The following is a 14736-nucleotide window of genomic DNA, read 5'->3' as shown; positions in this document are numbered from 1 at the left end:
ACTTTGCACCGTATTCAATTTATGGAAGTGGAACTGGTAACTGGGTGGATCCAGCATGATTATTTTTTGGCACTGCAGAATTGTAAGTCTGGATCCTAAGGGTCAAGATAGCCAATGTTTACAGTGTGATCCTAGATGTATTCCTGGTTGCTTTTCAGCCATGTACGTTCTCGGATCTCTTGCCTTCCATGGGCAGACATCCTCCGACGCATCCTATCGCGTCTAGTGTAATATCATCGGCTATATCCAGCACCTAGCTCCAGCTGTCAACTTGGATGGGCCACCGTCTTACAGTACCGAGCAGTCGCTGTGTGTGTATTATGACTCGGGGAGGAAAGGATGTGTCACGTCTCCAAGCTGTTCGCTCTCCCTATAAGGGCCGTGTACCAAATGACAACCTATTCCCTATATAGTGCTCTACTTGATCAGAGCCCATAAGATGTAGTGCCCTATATAGGGAAGTAGTAGTGCCCTATATTGGGAAAAGGGTGCCATTTGGGACGCCGGCAAGGACCAACAGAGACATTTCCCTTGATGTCAATTTCAGTGACTTACAAATTACATAACAAGTACTTAACTTCGTCTGTGTCTATAAAACACAGGCTGTTTCCAAAATGGCACTATATAGTGCACTAATTTTGACCAGGACCCATAGGGTGCCATTTGGAACGTAGACATATACTACTAGTTGCCAAGTATTGGTTTCAGTGTTTTTAGAGTGAGAGCAACCTCTGTGCCCCAGCACGTTATTCAGTCCAACCATAGATTTAGTTGGTTTCTTCTCAACGCTCCACACGGACAGACAGACAGGGGCATTACTGTTGGAGTCTATCAATATAGATGGTACCCAGAGCTGGCGTATCCAAGGCTTTTTTGCTTCTCTCTCTCTCTCTCTCTCTCTCTCTCTCTCTCTCTCTCTCTCTCTCTCACTCTCTCTATTTCTTTCTCTCTTCTGACATATCGCTTGTCGAGGGGTTGTCTAGGGCAGCATCTGCATTAGATCCGGCTGAATTTGTCCCGAATTATAGAAGAATAATCCAATCACAGCAGCACGGTTTGTGTGCTGCTGTAAACTTTAATTTGATTTGATTTGTGTCCGCCCCTCTGCCAGTAAATGGGCTTGGACATTATTAGCTCACAAACAAACAGCCCCCCTTTCTTTGAACAATGAAAGACGCCCGGCACCCGCCACAAAATTACATTTACACCCGCACTTCCTGATCGGGCCACACAGCGGACTATAAATAGACTTCTCTTCATTGCAGCACAGATCCTGTCACGAGCCCTGTCGCTGGAGATGAGTTGATAATGCAGAAGTAGCAGCCTCATTCGTCGATTCAACCCAGCACACGTTGCTAGGAGACATAGGAGGGATAGGCCCAGTGGTCTAAGCGCTATGATGTCCATGTATTATCATTTGTTCTCTTTCTGTTGCCCATCTCAGTACCTCTCTGTTTCTCCTTTGCTTTTTCTCTGTTTCTCTTTTTTCTCTCCTTTCAATTGATTTCTGTCTCTCTTGTTCGTTTTCTACTGAAAGCATTCTCTCCCTAGCCAGCTAGCTGGTTAGCGCTGTGCCTCTCTGTACCTCTTGTGTTCTCCCTCCTCTCTCCTCCCTCCCTGGTTCCCATGGTGGTGTAGGGGCCGTGACCTAACCTCCTGTAGTAACACTCTCGCTCTCTTTGTCTCACACACACAAACACACACACACACACACACACACACACACACACACACACACACACACACACACACACACACACACACACACACACACACACACACACACACACACACACACACACACACACACACACACACACACACGTCAAGTGCCCAGAGCAGGGAACACTTACATAACAGCCTGTGGGTAATAAAGCGTGTTCCTCGGGCCGCGCTGGCTCAGGCTGGTCCTTAAACGGCGTGTGCTAATCGCCCTGAAGATTGTCAGGATGGGGCCGCTCTCACTCTATCAGAGACTACTGATAGTGGCTGCTCCACACACACACACACACACACACACACACACACACACACACACACACACACACACACACACACACACACACACTCATATACACACACACACACACACACACCACACTCACACACACACACCACATACACACACGCTCCGCTCAGGCTATAAAGGCACTCTGAGTGATTGTTGTGGGTGTACTGTGTCCATTCCCATATGTGTGCTTTTTCCCCAGATAGAAGCTCATGTTCCCTATTTACAGTGCACCAATAAACAGGTAGTGTACTAAGCCTGTTCCCTGTCGTCTCCTCGCATCTCGTATCCATTAAAAGCCAAGCGTTTATTTTTCCCTTTCAATGTCAGGGTTCCAAGGAAAGTGTAATGATTCCCACACATTTGTATCTACATAGGGAGCTTTTGTCTCTCTATCAGTGTTGAGTGGCTCTCCTCTCCCTGAGCCGGACTAAACTGCCTGGCTGTTAAGATCAATAGGCCACTGGTGAAACAGGGCTTTGCTGACATGGAGAGATTGCAATTGGTTTAATTTAAGTCCCAGTTTTGATGAACTTCCTGCTCTAGATCGCTTGGTGATGTCCTGTTCTCCTGGGTGTGTGTGTGGGTGTGTGTGTGTGTGTGTGTGTGTGTGTGTGTGTGTGTGTGTGTGTGTGTGTGTGTGTGTGTGTGTGTGTGTGTGTGTGTGTGTGTGTGTGTGTGTGTGTGTGTGTGTGTGTGTGTGTGCGGTAATACTGTATTTGCAGTGCAGTGCATCACTCCATCTCTGTCTATGGTTGCCGTCATCCCCTCCTGCCCGCCTGGTGTTGTGAGATGTCTGCCGGGACTGTGGTATTTCACAGAGGAACGTGCTGGAGTAATTCACACTGGCCTGTCTGATGACACAGAGGATGTGATAGAGATACTAGATCAGGATGCTGCTGACTGACAGTGATGTCATGTCCAAGGGACGACGCCTTGCCACTTGTACCATTCTCAATCAATCCAAACTTTCCCCATACGGGACGTGCCGCTCTGCGTTGTGTGGAGCCGTTTTGTGTGTACGTTCAATTCGTGATGTGCCTGGCAGGGTCGAATCATTTTGAATTGCAATGGAGGTGCCACGTTTTTTGATCTTTACCCTCTGTTCCCCAGGGCCTGTACGTGTTTGCGGTGTACTTCCTGATGCACAACCAGCTGTGTTGGCCATCCAAGGCCAGCTACACGGTGGAGATGAACAGCCACGGCAGCCCAGACTCCACCTACCACAGCGGGGTAGGGAGTGCCGCCACCATAGGGGCGGAGATCAACAAGTCCACCCAGAACCTCATCAGCGCCATGGAGGAGGTAACACCCCCCCCCCCCCCACACACACACACCCTGCCATCTTTCCCTCCCTCACTGCACGAAACTATGGAGAAAAAGCAATAGAAAATGGTGAGGAGCCCTGTTCTAAACCCCAAGTCCCCAACTTACTGACTGACTGACTGACTGACTGACTGACTGACTGACTGACTGACTGACTGACTGACTGACTGACTGACTGACTGACTGACTGCGTCACCCTTACCCCCCATACCGCTCTCTCCCCTGCCCGGTGCCCTTACTCTAAAGCCCTTACCTCAACCCCTTCCCCAGTCCCATCCCTCTCTCTCCTCTCCCCTCTCTCTCTCTCCCCTCTCTCTGGGCTCGGTTTGACCAGTCCTCTCCTCACTCACACCCTTGTCAGCGGATCCTCAGGGAAACACAGCGTGTCCCTCCGCACTTTCTGTTTGTTCACAGTGGCTTGAGTCAGCTGTCCCGCAATTACGCTCACACTAACGTGCGTGTGTGAGAGCTGCTATGCGGAGAAGTGTTCTCCTCTCCTCAACTAGTAGCCCACTTTACCCTACAACTAAGCCCTCTCAATATGACCTGTCAGCCTACATGCTCCACAGGCCCAGTCCATTCATCCCCTGCTAGGTCACAGCTCTGCTGGACACCCTATAAGGAGTTACACTGAAGACGAGATGGGGGGGGGGACAGTTAGAGAGAAAATGGAGAGGGGAGGAGGAAGGGGATTGGTACATGGGAGGTGTCAGCCCCCTTCAGAGTGGATATGGTAAATGGTGGCTGCATACTGTACCACAGCTCTAGACACTGTACCAATTACAGGCTATTACACCATGCAGACAGCGTGGTCATTGCAGGCCTGTTCAGATTAGGCTATTACACCTGTCTGTCTGTCTGTCTGTCTGTCTGTCATTACAGGCCTGTTCAGATAGGCTATTACACCTGTCTGTCTGTCTGTCATTACAGGCCTGTTCAGATAGGCTATTACACCTGTCTGTCTGTCTGTCATTACAGGCCTGTTCAGATAGGCTATTACACCTGTCTGTCTGGCTGGCTGGCTGTTGATGATATGTTGATCTTTTGAATCAGCTGTGTAGTGCTAGGGCAAAAACTAAAATGTGCACCCCTTTAGGACCAGGATTAAGAAACACTGAGATAGGCTATTACACCTGTCTGTCTGTCACTGGGGAGAGAGCGAGGGAGGCTGGTGAAACTGGGTTTCCTGGAAAACTCAGACTAAGAGAAAATTAGACTCCACAAGGATTCTTTCCACAATGCAATAATTCCCTGTCTGTGCCTTGGATGGCGTCATTTGGTATGTATGAGAGGACAGGGATAGTTGTCCAGTGATGGGTTATATTACTACCTGGACACATACTGTGTGCTGAAAAACATCCAGTCTCTTTTGGTGGAAACCACACAAGATTGCTTAGCCAAGTGAAATATCTTAGCTATGTACACAATGTGCCAGTTCTCATGGCTGGCTGGTTGTCTGTGATGGTGCTGAACTCTCTCTTCCCATCACCACTCATCCAGACATCCAGTGATTAGCCCTGGGAACTATCTGGGTCTCTCTCTCTCTCTCTCTCGTGCCACCCTCTGTCACCACTCTCTCCCTTTTTATTTATCTCCCTCTCCCTCTGTCTCTTACGCTCTCTCTCTCTCTCCCGTGCCCCCCTCTGTCACCACTCTCTCCCTTGTTATTTATCTTCCTCTCCCTCTGTCTCTCACTCTCTCTCTGAAGAGAAAGGATTCACCAGTGCAGCAGGTTCAGTGCAATATTTGCGTATTTGAGACTGATTTTGTATGAGACCCAGAGCCAGCGACCTCCCTCTCACCCCATAACCCCCACATGAGCCTTCGTCCTGCATTAACCCCTTTGACAACATAAACTCTGCGTGACCCTCCACGTCTAAGACGTGATTACACGGCTGACAGGCCCATTCTCTGCTGTCCTTAGCTGACTCCCTGCCAGAATGGGACTGGTTTTTGTCATTGCATTAATCACGGAGGTTTAGTTCCCCCCTTTACGTGCCCGTCTCTGGTTTGTGTTGTTTATGCAAACACATAAGGATACCCACTGTGCACTCCAAATACTGTAAATGTTAGCTCATAAAAAACACTCTAGAAAAGTAACCCTGACATCATTCATGCCCTCTGATCAGTGTCATTTCAACGTGTTGGACAGTGGCTGTCTTTGTTAATGCCGTATACAGTCTGTAAAGATATGCTGTGTGTGTGTTTGTGTGCGTGCGTGCGTGCGTGCACGTGCGTTTATGTGTGTGCTCGTGGTCATGCTGTGTGTGTGTGTGTGTGTGTGTGTGTGTGTGTGTGTGTGTGTGTGTGTGTGTGTGTGTGTGTGTGTGTGTGTGTGTGTGTGTGTGTGTGTGTGTGTGTGTGTGTGTGTGTGTGTGTGTGTGTGTGTGTGTGTGGCAGGTGTCCGCAGACTGGGAGCGTGCGTCCCTGCGTCCGGGCAGTCAGCCCAGCAGTGTGTTTAAGCAGAGCCCTCAGAGTGGGACCTACACCACCGACGGAGGAGGCTTCACCAACGACAACCTAGTGGCCGACGAGGAGTCCCAGGAGTTTGACGACCTCATATTTGCCTTAAAGACTGGTAAGAATCACTTTGGCCGGCGTCCTAAATGCCGCCCTATTCCCTGTAGTACGCTTTGTAGGTGATAGGGAGCAATTTAGGACACAGACTATCACTTATCCTGCAGACATATTATTCATCAGTCATCTACAGCCTATATGAAGCCAATAATTAGAGCCCAGAGTTTTTCCTAATCAGGTCATACGGTCAGAAGAAACTCTGTGTCCTACTCATCAACACCATAATGGTGTCGAGGGAGAAGTGGATACTGCGATGAGTCAGTATACATACAAATCACATCTTATTCCCTCTTAAAGTTAAATATATATATATTTAACTTTATTTAACTAGGCAAGTCAGTTAAGAACAAATTCTTATTTATTTACAATGACGGCCTACCGGGGAATAGTGGGTTAACTTCCTTGGTCAGGGGGCAGGACGACAGATTTTTACCTTGTCAGCTCGGGGATTCGATCCAGTTAGAGTTCCAATTTGTACTTGAGCATACATGTACCTGATCTGGAATATGGGGGACTGTCACGACTTCCGCCGAAGTCGGTTCCACTCCTTGTTCAGGCGGTGTTCGGCGGTCGACGTCACCGGTCTTCTAGCCATCGCCGATCCACCTTACATTTTCCATTTGTTTTGTCTTGTTTTCCCACACACCTGGTTTACATTCCCTCATTACTTGTCATGTATATAAACCTCTGTGTGTGGAATTGTTTGTTGTAAAGTGTATGTGCACTTCTGACTGGTTTTGCGACGGGTTATTTTACCCGTATTTTGTTGTTCTGGGTACAGCTTGTTTTTTGCATTATTATAGTGCTCCAGTTGTTACCCATTTCTGCTCTCCTGCGCCTGACTTCCCTGCAGCCAGTTACGCACCGCTTACAGGGACTCACATATGGTTTTATAACCTTTGTGTGATTTGGTGTGTGCGCATTTGAACGTGTGCATGTGCATACGCATGGGTGTGTATGGAGGCCTGGAGTTGGTGTGTATGTGCGTGTACGCGAACGTGTGTTCGTGGGCCCATGGCAGCCATTACTGCTGGCCCTGCTCGGTCAGTCCTCAGCGAACCCTGTCTTGCGGCTGTAGGAACCATTTTTCCTCAGCCATCAATGTTTAATGAGATATGGGGTCTTACTGCCGGCTGATATATCAACGCTCCACACTCCCATTCTCAAATCACAGAGGAATCGATCTACGCTGCCTGAATAACAAGTGGCAGGGACCCAGCTGAAAACATGCCAAGGAGTGTTCAGGACTTTGTTTTGTCTGTTTCTCTAGGAAATATAGGACGCGCCCCAAATGGCACCCTATTCCCAATATGGTGCACTACTTTTGACAAGAGCCCCATGGGCCCTGGTCAAAAGTAGTGCACGTCGCATAGTGATGTCATGTTCTTTTGTAACCTTAAAGTGGACCAAGATGGCAGTGCTGTGAGAGCGTCATGTCATATTTGCTATTATTATTATTATTGTTATTGTCACAGCATAACATCCTCATACCGTTTAGATGTGATATGTCTCTTCACTGTACATAGCTACTACGTTCACTGTAGTTGGATTCTTTAGAGAGGACACGTGTTATTTCCATGAACCTTCTCTCACCCGTGAAGATTTCTGTTTATAGAAACACACCCCATGGGGGAGAGACGTGTCATGCGTCTTACCTTATTTCCCAGTCAGGCCTGATAACCAAGGTGTCCATATCATGGAAAGAACTCCATCTGGGCTTTGACCCCACCTCGTGGTGGCCCCGCCGGGCCCTTGATTGAGTGGCCTCTGAAGGGCCCCGTGCAACACAGAGGTTAATCTGGCATCTCAGTGCTAACCGGGCCCCTGGGCGAGGTCAGTGAATACACGCCAGTATCCACTCTCCGGGAAAACACATGTCTATCGCCGTGGCCGAGCTCAATTAGAAGTCCCTGGCGGCAGCGGACTTGGAGTTAGTCAGAGGTGTTAATGAGAGTGGATTGGCTAGAGAGGGTAATATTACCGTAAATACAAGCCTCGGGGAGAGGAGAGCGCTAACTCTTCTTCAGCCGTCTTTAATGTGTAGTGTGTGTGTTTGTGTACGATGTGTGTGCGCGCACGTGCGTGCCTGCGTGAGCTATAGTTGTTATGGAAGACGATTCAGCATTTCACTGGCCTTGCCTTGACTCCTCTATCGCCCAACTGTACACCCCGTCATTCAGCCGCAAGTTGAACACGCATACGAATGGGGCGGCATTCACGGCTCTCTTATTGTTACAACAACATCGGGGAAGATGAATTCTACAGGTGAACGAGATTGAAAAGCACAAAGGAACAATTATAACCACACATATCTGCTAAGTCTATTACCTGGGGTTGTTGTGGAATACCTGAAGCGCTCCTGCTAATTATTTTCTTGAAGGTTGAACAAGATGTTTAATCCTAAATACATCCAAGACAAGGACTTGGAGAAAGAAAAGCTGTGGTAGAGCATTTCTCCTGGCCTGTGTTGTAACCGTCCCCCTTCCTGCCTCCCTCTTGGCGTGTATTGCTGACCTCTACCTCTCTACGTGGCCGGCCATATGTTTCCACACTCAACCTCCTTCAGATCTACCCTAGACCTCTCTCAGACGCAGGCAGAGGTCAGGGAGATAGAAGGGAAGTCTGGAATGAGGTTTTGCGTAATAGACCAGTCAGTCAGTCAGTCAAGTCAGTAGCAGCACACTCATTAGGCTCTTCACAGTCCGTTAGAGGGTGAATCGTTAACTTACCATCCCACTGGTCGTCCTTAATGCCCTGCTTTTGCTGTACAGTCCCTTCGGAAAGTATTCAGACCCCTTGACTTTTCCACATTTTGTTACCTTACAAAAATAAATACATCTCAGCAATCTACACACAATACCCCATAATGACAAAGCCGAAACAGGTTTTTAGACATTTTTGCAAATGTATTAAAAATCAAAAACAGAAATACCTTATTTACAAGAGTATTCAGACCTTTTGCTATGAAACTCAAAAGTGAGCTGTTTCCATTGATCATCCTTGAGATGTTTCTACAACTTGATTGGAGTCCACCTGTGGTAAATTCAATTGATTGGACATGATTTGGAAAGGCACACCTGTCTATATATATATGTCTGCAGCATTGAAGGTCCCCAAGAACACAGGGGCCTCCATCATTTTTAAATAGAAGAAGTTTGGAACCACCAAGACTCTTCCTAGAGCTGGCCACCCGGCCAAACTGAGCAATCAGGGGAGAAGGGCCTTGGTCAGGGAGGTGAGCAAGAACCCAATGGTCACTCTGACAGAGCTCTAGAGTTCCTCTGTGGAGATGGGAGAACCTTCTAGAAGGACAGCCATCTCTGCAGCCCTCCACCAATCAGGCCTTTATGGTAGAGTGGCCAGACGGAAGCCACTCCTCAGTAAAAAGCACATGACAGCCCGCTTGGAGTTTGCCAAAAGGCACCTAAAGATTCTCTGGTCTGATGAAGCAAAGATTGAACTCTTTGGCCTGAATGCCAAGCGTCACGTCTGGAGGAAACCTGCCACCATCTCTATGGTGAAGGATGGTGGTGGCAGCATCATGCTGTGGCGATGTTTTTCAGCAGCAGGGACTGGGAGACTAGTCAGGATCGAGGGAAAGATGAACGGAGCAATGTACAGAGAGATCCTTGATGAAAACCTGCTCCAGAGCACTCAGGACCTCAGATTGGGGCGAAGGTTCATCTTCCTATAGGAAGATGAGTGGCCCAGCCAGAGCCCGGACTTGAACCCGATCGTACATCTCTGGAGAGACCTGAAAGCATTATACCAAAGAAGACTCAATGCTGTAATTGCTGCCAAAGGTGCTTCAACAAAGTTGAAGGCAGAACAGTTGAAACTGGAGCAGCAGCACGGCCAGGTGGACTGGGGACAGCAAGGAGTCATCATGCCAGGTAGTCCTGAGGCATGGTCCTAGGGCTCAGGTCCTCCGAGAGAGAGAGAGAGAAAGAAAGAGAGAAAGAGAGAATTAGAGATAGCATACTTAAATTCACACAGGACACCGGATAAGACAGGAGAAATACTCCAGATATAACAGACTGACCCTTGCCCCCCGACACATAAACTACTGCAGCATAAATACTGGAGGCTGAGACAGGAGGAGTCAGGAGACACTGTGGCCCCATCCGATGATACCCCCGGAATTTATATGATATGTTACGAATCCAATTCAAACGATATGTTACAAATTTGTTGTGCTTAACATCCTGGACTGCATCTTTAATAGTGTACTTCTTAGTGGGTCCTGGTCAAAAGTAGTGCACTAGGGAATAGGGTGCCATTTGATACACCCTATTGTTCATGCCTTTACCTTTGGGACCACTGGTCATGAAACACTCCCTTCTACCTGTCAATTTCGACACGTTGACTGTGGTTGAAGTGTATAGATAATGTTCAAATGTGATAAGTTACGTGCTGTTTTGGTTGTTGATTATCATTCTCACTCACCTTTCACTCAGAACACTACAGCAGTTGTTGATGTAGAAATGTTCTGTAGGCCTTTAACCACAAACAAAATTTGAGATTTTCTGTTAAGGAATCAGTAAGTTAACACTGAATGATGTCATGCATTATCATAGCTCCGGTCCACAGCGTAGTGCGCATTCTTCCACTACGCTCACCGTGCACTAAGCACTGGACCAGAGTTGATCATGATCAATAAGTGATGATTGACATGTGTGCTGTCTTTCTCTCCCTGTTAGGATCTGGCCTTAACCTGAGCGACAACGAGTCGATCCACGGGAGCCATGATGGTGGGAGTACGGCCCCATCCCAGATCGTTGAACTTAGACGTATTCCCATCGCCGACACACACCTTTAACCACGTTTTTATACCACAGAGAAAAACACAACAGTATTTTTATATTTCTACTGCCTTTGCACTAAAACATCCCGATTTTTTTTAATAGAAAAGTTGTAGTTTTTTCGTTAGCTGTTTCATATCATGAAACCCGGTGATGTTTTTATGTCTGTTTTTATATATGAATATATAAATCTTTTACTAAATTAATTTGTGAAAGTCTTTGATGGTGTTTTTGAAGCTGATTTTATCTCTCCTTGGAGGTAAACATTTTGTAAAGTTTTTAGGACACGAGCCAGCACCCTCAAACCTGCTGCTAAGGTTTGTGTAACATTGTTAATAAATAATTCAACAGCTATTTTACATTGGGCTGTCTTGATTCAATTTGTCTGCCTGTGATTGCGTTTGGAGCGGCTGGCAGCAGTCTATGGTCTGTCAACAGTTGGACATAAAGAGAGGAGAGCTTGTGTGCGAGCTGCGTAACGCAGGATGTGGAATTGCTGAGTCGCTGTTGGGTCAGACTAGAGGACACTGTGAATGCATGCAGTCTCCTGGGGGAATTTCACAAACTTGTTCTACACAGTCTGAGTAATCTGGTCCTGGGAGATCAGGTCTGAACATTTCTGCTTGGGTCTGCAAAAGCGGCGGGAGGTAGAAATATGGAGTATGGATGGGGTGTATGAAAGTTCATATTGAGCCTGGAGATGAAATCTAATACCTGATGATCATCATGAAGTGTGTCAAACCTGTAAATGTACTGCATGTACACGATCAGGATACTGAAGCATTTGTCAGACAATAGACTATTCATGGGTTACACATTACATCACTTCAAAAGTTCTATGACAACTGACAAATCAGATAACAAATTCAATTATCCAAACTAAAATGTCAAATAAGGAGCCTGTTTCATCTGCAAAGTGAGAGCCAGCAGTGTGCGCATTTAACTAGGCAAGTCAGTCAAGAACTAATTCTTATTTACAATGACAGCCTACCCCAGATGATGTTAGGCCAATTGTGCACAGCCCTGTTGGACTCCCAATTAGTGCCAGATATGACACAGCCTGGATTTGAACCAGGGACTATAGTGACAGCTCTTGCACTGAGCTGCAGTGCCTTAGACCGCTGCGCCACTCGGGAGCCCAATGAGTGTGTTCACTGTTCAGCTTGGAACTGTAAACTCAGTGGTTACTTGGCCCTGACCCCTAACCTCTGACCTCAAAAATTGCTAGACTTGGTTAATGGATAGAATAGAAACTAGTTTTGGGGGGGCAAAGCTGAGAGCCAGAGGGAGAATTACTAACATAATATGAATGTAGTCAATTTTGATTATTTGACACTGAGAACAGTAGCTAATATGCTCTCCAGAGATGCCCTACTCTTTATTCATTTAGTTAATGAGCTTCCAGTTCCAGACAAACATTGGAAGGACTGTAGCCTGCCTGATATGATGCTACTACTACTGCTGCTATTACAGTACAGGAAAAACAAGCCATAACCAGTGACTAGTAGTTCAGGTCAGGAGCTCTAACGGAAATGCATTACAAAAGGGTTGTGGCGTCTAAACTCCCTCTATGCTGCTGAGGTAATTTATGTATGAAGGGCAACAAGGTTGGAGGCTCCACAGTCCACACATTGAAAGCTAAGACCTATTCATCTGCCACTCTGTTCATATTTGTAGGAAACAAAGAGGGTCCCTGGATGCGTCTCAACTGTGGGTAAGTGCTGGGTCTGGTTTCGCTGGCTTTCTTGGCAGACGTAACGGAGAATAGAGCACATTGGGATATTTTGTTTCTGCCTTATTCGAGCCTCACCTCCTGGTCTCACCCTGGCGGTTCCTTTACGCACCTAGTGGACACTTACAGTTGAAGTCAGAAGTTTACATACACCTTGGCCAAATACATTTAAACTCAGTTTTTCACAATTCCTGACACTTAATCCTAGTAAAAATTCACTGTTATAGGTCAGTTAGGATAACCACTTTATTTTAAGAATGTGCAATGTCAGAATAATAGTAGATAGAATGATTTATTTCAGCTTTTATTTCTTTCATCACATTCCCAGTGGGTCAAAAGTTTACATGCACTCAATTAGTATTTGGTAGCATTGCCTTTAAATTGTTTAACTTGGGTCAAACGTTTTGGGTAGCCTTCCACAAGCTTCCCACAATAAATTGGGTGAATTTTGGCACATTCCTCCTGACAGAGCTGGTGTAACTGAGTCAGGTTTGTAGGCCTCCTTGCTCGCACACGCTTTTTCAGTTCTGCCCACAAATTTTCTATAGGATTGAGGTAAGGACTTTGTGGTGGCCACTCCAATATCTTGACTTTGTTGTCCTTAAGCCATTTTGCCACAACTTTGGAAGTATGCTTGGTCATTGTCCATTTGGAAAACCCATTTGCGACCAAGCTTTAACTTCCTGACTGATGTCTTGAGATGTTGCTTCAATATATCCACATAATTGTCCTACCTCATGATGCATTCTATTTTGTGAAGTGCACCAGTCCCTCCTGCAGCAAAGCACCCCCACAACATGATGCTGCCACCCCCGTGCTTCACGGTTGGGATGGTGTTCTTCGGCTTGCAAGCCTCCCTCTTTTTCCTCCAAACATAACGATGGTCATTATGGTCAAACAGTTATATTTTTGTCAGACCAGAGGATATTTCTCCAAAAAGTACAATCTTTGTTCCCATATGCAGTTGCAAACCGTAGTCTGACTTTTTTTAACGGCGATTTTGGAGCAGTGGCTTCTTCCTTGCTGAGTGGCCTTTCAGGCTATGTCAATATAGGACTCGTTTTACTGTGGATATAGATATTGTTGTACCTGTTTCCTCCAGCATCTTCTCAATGTCCTTTGCTGTTGTTCTGGGATTGATTTGCACTTTTCGACACCAAAGTACGTTCATCTAATGGAGACAGAACGCATCTCCTTCCTGAGCGGTATGACGGCTGCGTGGTCCCATGGTGTTTATATTTGTGTACAATTGTTTGTACAGATGAACATGGTACCTTCAGGCATTTGGAAATTGCTCCCAAGGATGAACCAGACTTGTGGAGGTCTACAATTTTTTGGGGCTGATTTCTTTTGATTTTCCCGTGATGTCAAGCAAAGAGGCACTGAGTTTGAAGGCAGGCCTTGAAATACATCCACAGGTACACCTCCAAATGACTCAATGATGTCTATTAGCCTATCAGAAGCTTCTAAAGCCATGACGTAATTTTCTGGAATTTTCCAAGCTGTTTAAAGGCACAGTCAACTTAGTGTATGTAAACTTCTTACCCACTGGAATTGTGATACAGTGAATTATAAGTTAAATAATCTGTCTGTAAACAATTGTTGAAAATATTACTTGTGTCATGCACAAAGTAGATGTCCTAACCGACTTGCCAAAAGTAAAGTTTGTTAACAAGAAATTTGTGGAGTGGTTGAAAAACAAGTTTTAACTTCTTATGGCTGGGGGCAGTATTGAGTAGCTTGGATGAAAAAGGTGCCCAGAGTAAACTGCCTGCTCCTCAGTCCCAGTTGCTAATATATGCATATTATTAGTATATTTGGATAGAAAACACTCTAAAACGGTTTGAATGATCTCTGTGAGTATAACAGAACTCATATGGCAGGCAAAAACCTGAGAAAAAATCCAACCAGGAAGTGGGAAATTTGAGGTTGGTCGATTTTCAACTCAGCCCCTATTGAAGATACAGTGGTATATTGGTCATGCTGCACTTCCTAATGCTTCCACTAGATGTCAACCGTCTTTAGAAACGTGTTTGAGGCTTCTACTGTAAAGGGGGGCTGAATGAGAGGGGATTGAGTCAGAGGTCTGGCAGAGTGCCAGGAGCCCGTTCCATTTGCTTTTTCTGAAGACAAAGGAATTCTCCGGTTAGAACATTATTGAAGATTTATGTTAAAAACATCCTAAAGATTGATTCTATACATCATTTGACATGTTTCTACGGACTGTAATGGAACTTTTTGAAATTTCGTCTGCAACTAGTGAACGCGCTTCGTGAGTTTTGATTTGTTTA

General features: G+C 46.1%; 1 protein-coding gene across 1 annotated transcript in view; it reads left to right on the top strand.

Annotated features, from left to right (window-relative positions):
- Window positions 1–11050, top strand: part of adgrv1 (adhesion G protein-coupled receptor V1) — a 171100-nt gene extending 160050 nt beyond the window's left edge. The window contains exons 87-89 of the mRNA XM_039013161.1: window positions 3122–3313; window positions 5735–5912; window positions 10612–11050. Of these exons, the coding sequence (XP_038869089.1) occupies window positions 3122–3313; window positions 5735–5912; window positions 10612–10730 (489 nt within the window). The 3' untranslated portion in view covers window positions 10731–11050. The remainder of the gene's footprint in view (window positions 1–3121; window positions 3314–5734; window positions 5913–10611) is intronic.
- Window positions 11051–14736: the final 3686 nt, after the last annotated feature.

The sequence above is a fragment of the Salvelinus namaycush genome, chromosome 18, assembly GCF_016432855.1.
Source record: "Salvelinus namaycush isolate Seneca chromosome 18, SaNama_1.0, whole genome shotgun sequence".
Lineage (NCBI taxonomy): Eukaryota > Metazoa > Chordata > Actinopteri > Salmoniformes > Salmonidae > Salvelinus > Salvelinus namaycush.
The sequence above is the reverse complement of the archived record's forward strand: the minus strand, read 5'-3'. Positions and strand labels throughout refer to the sequence as shown.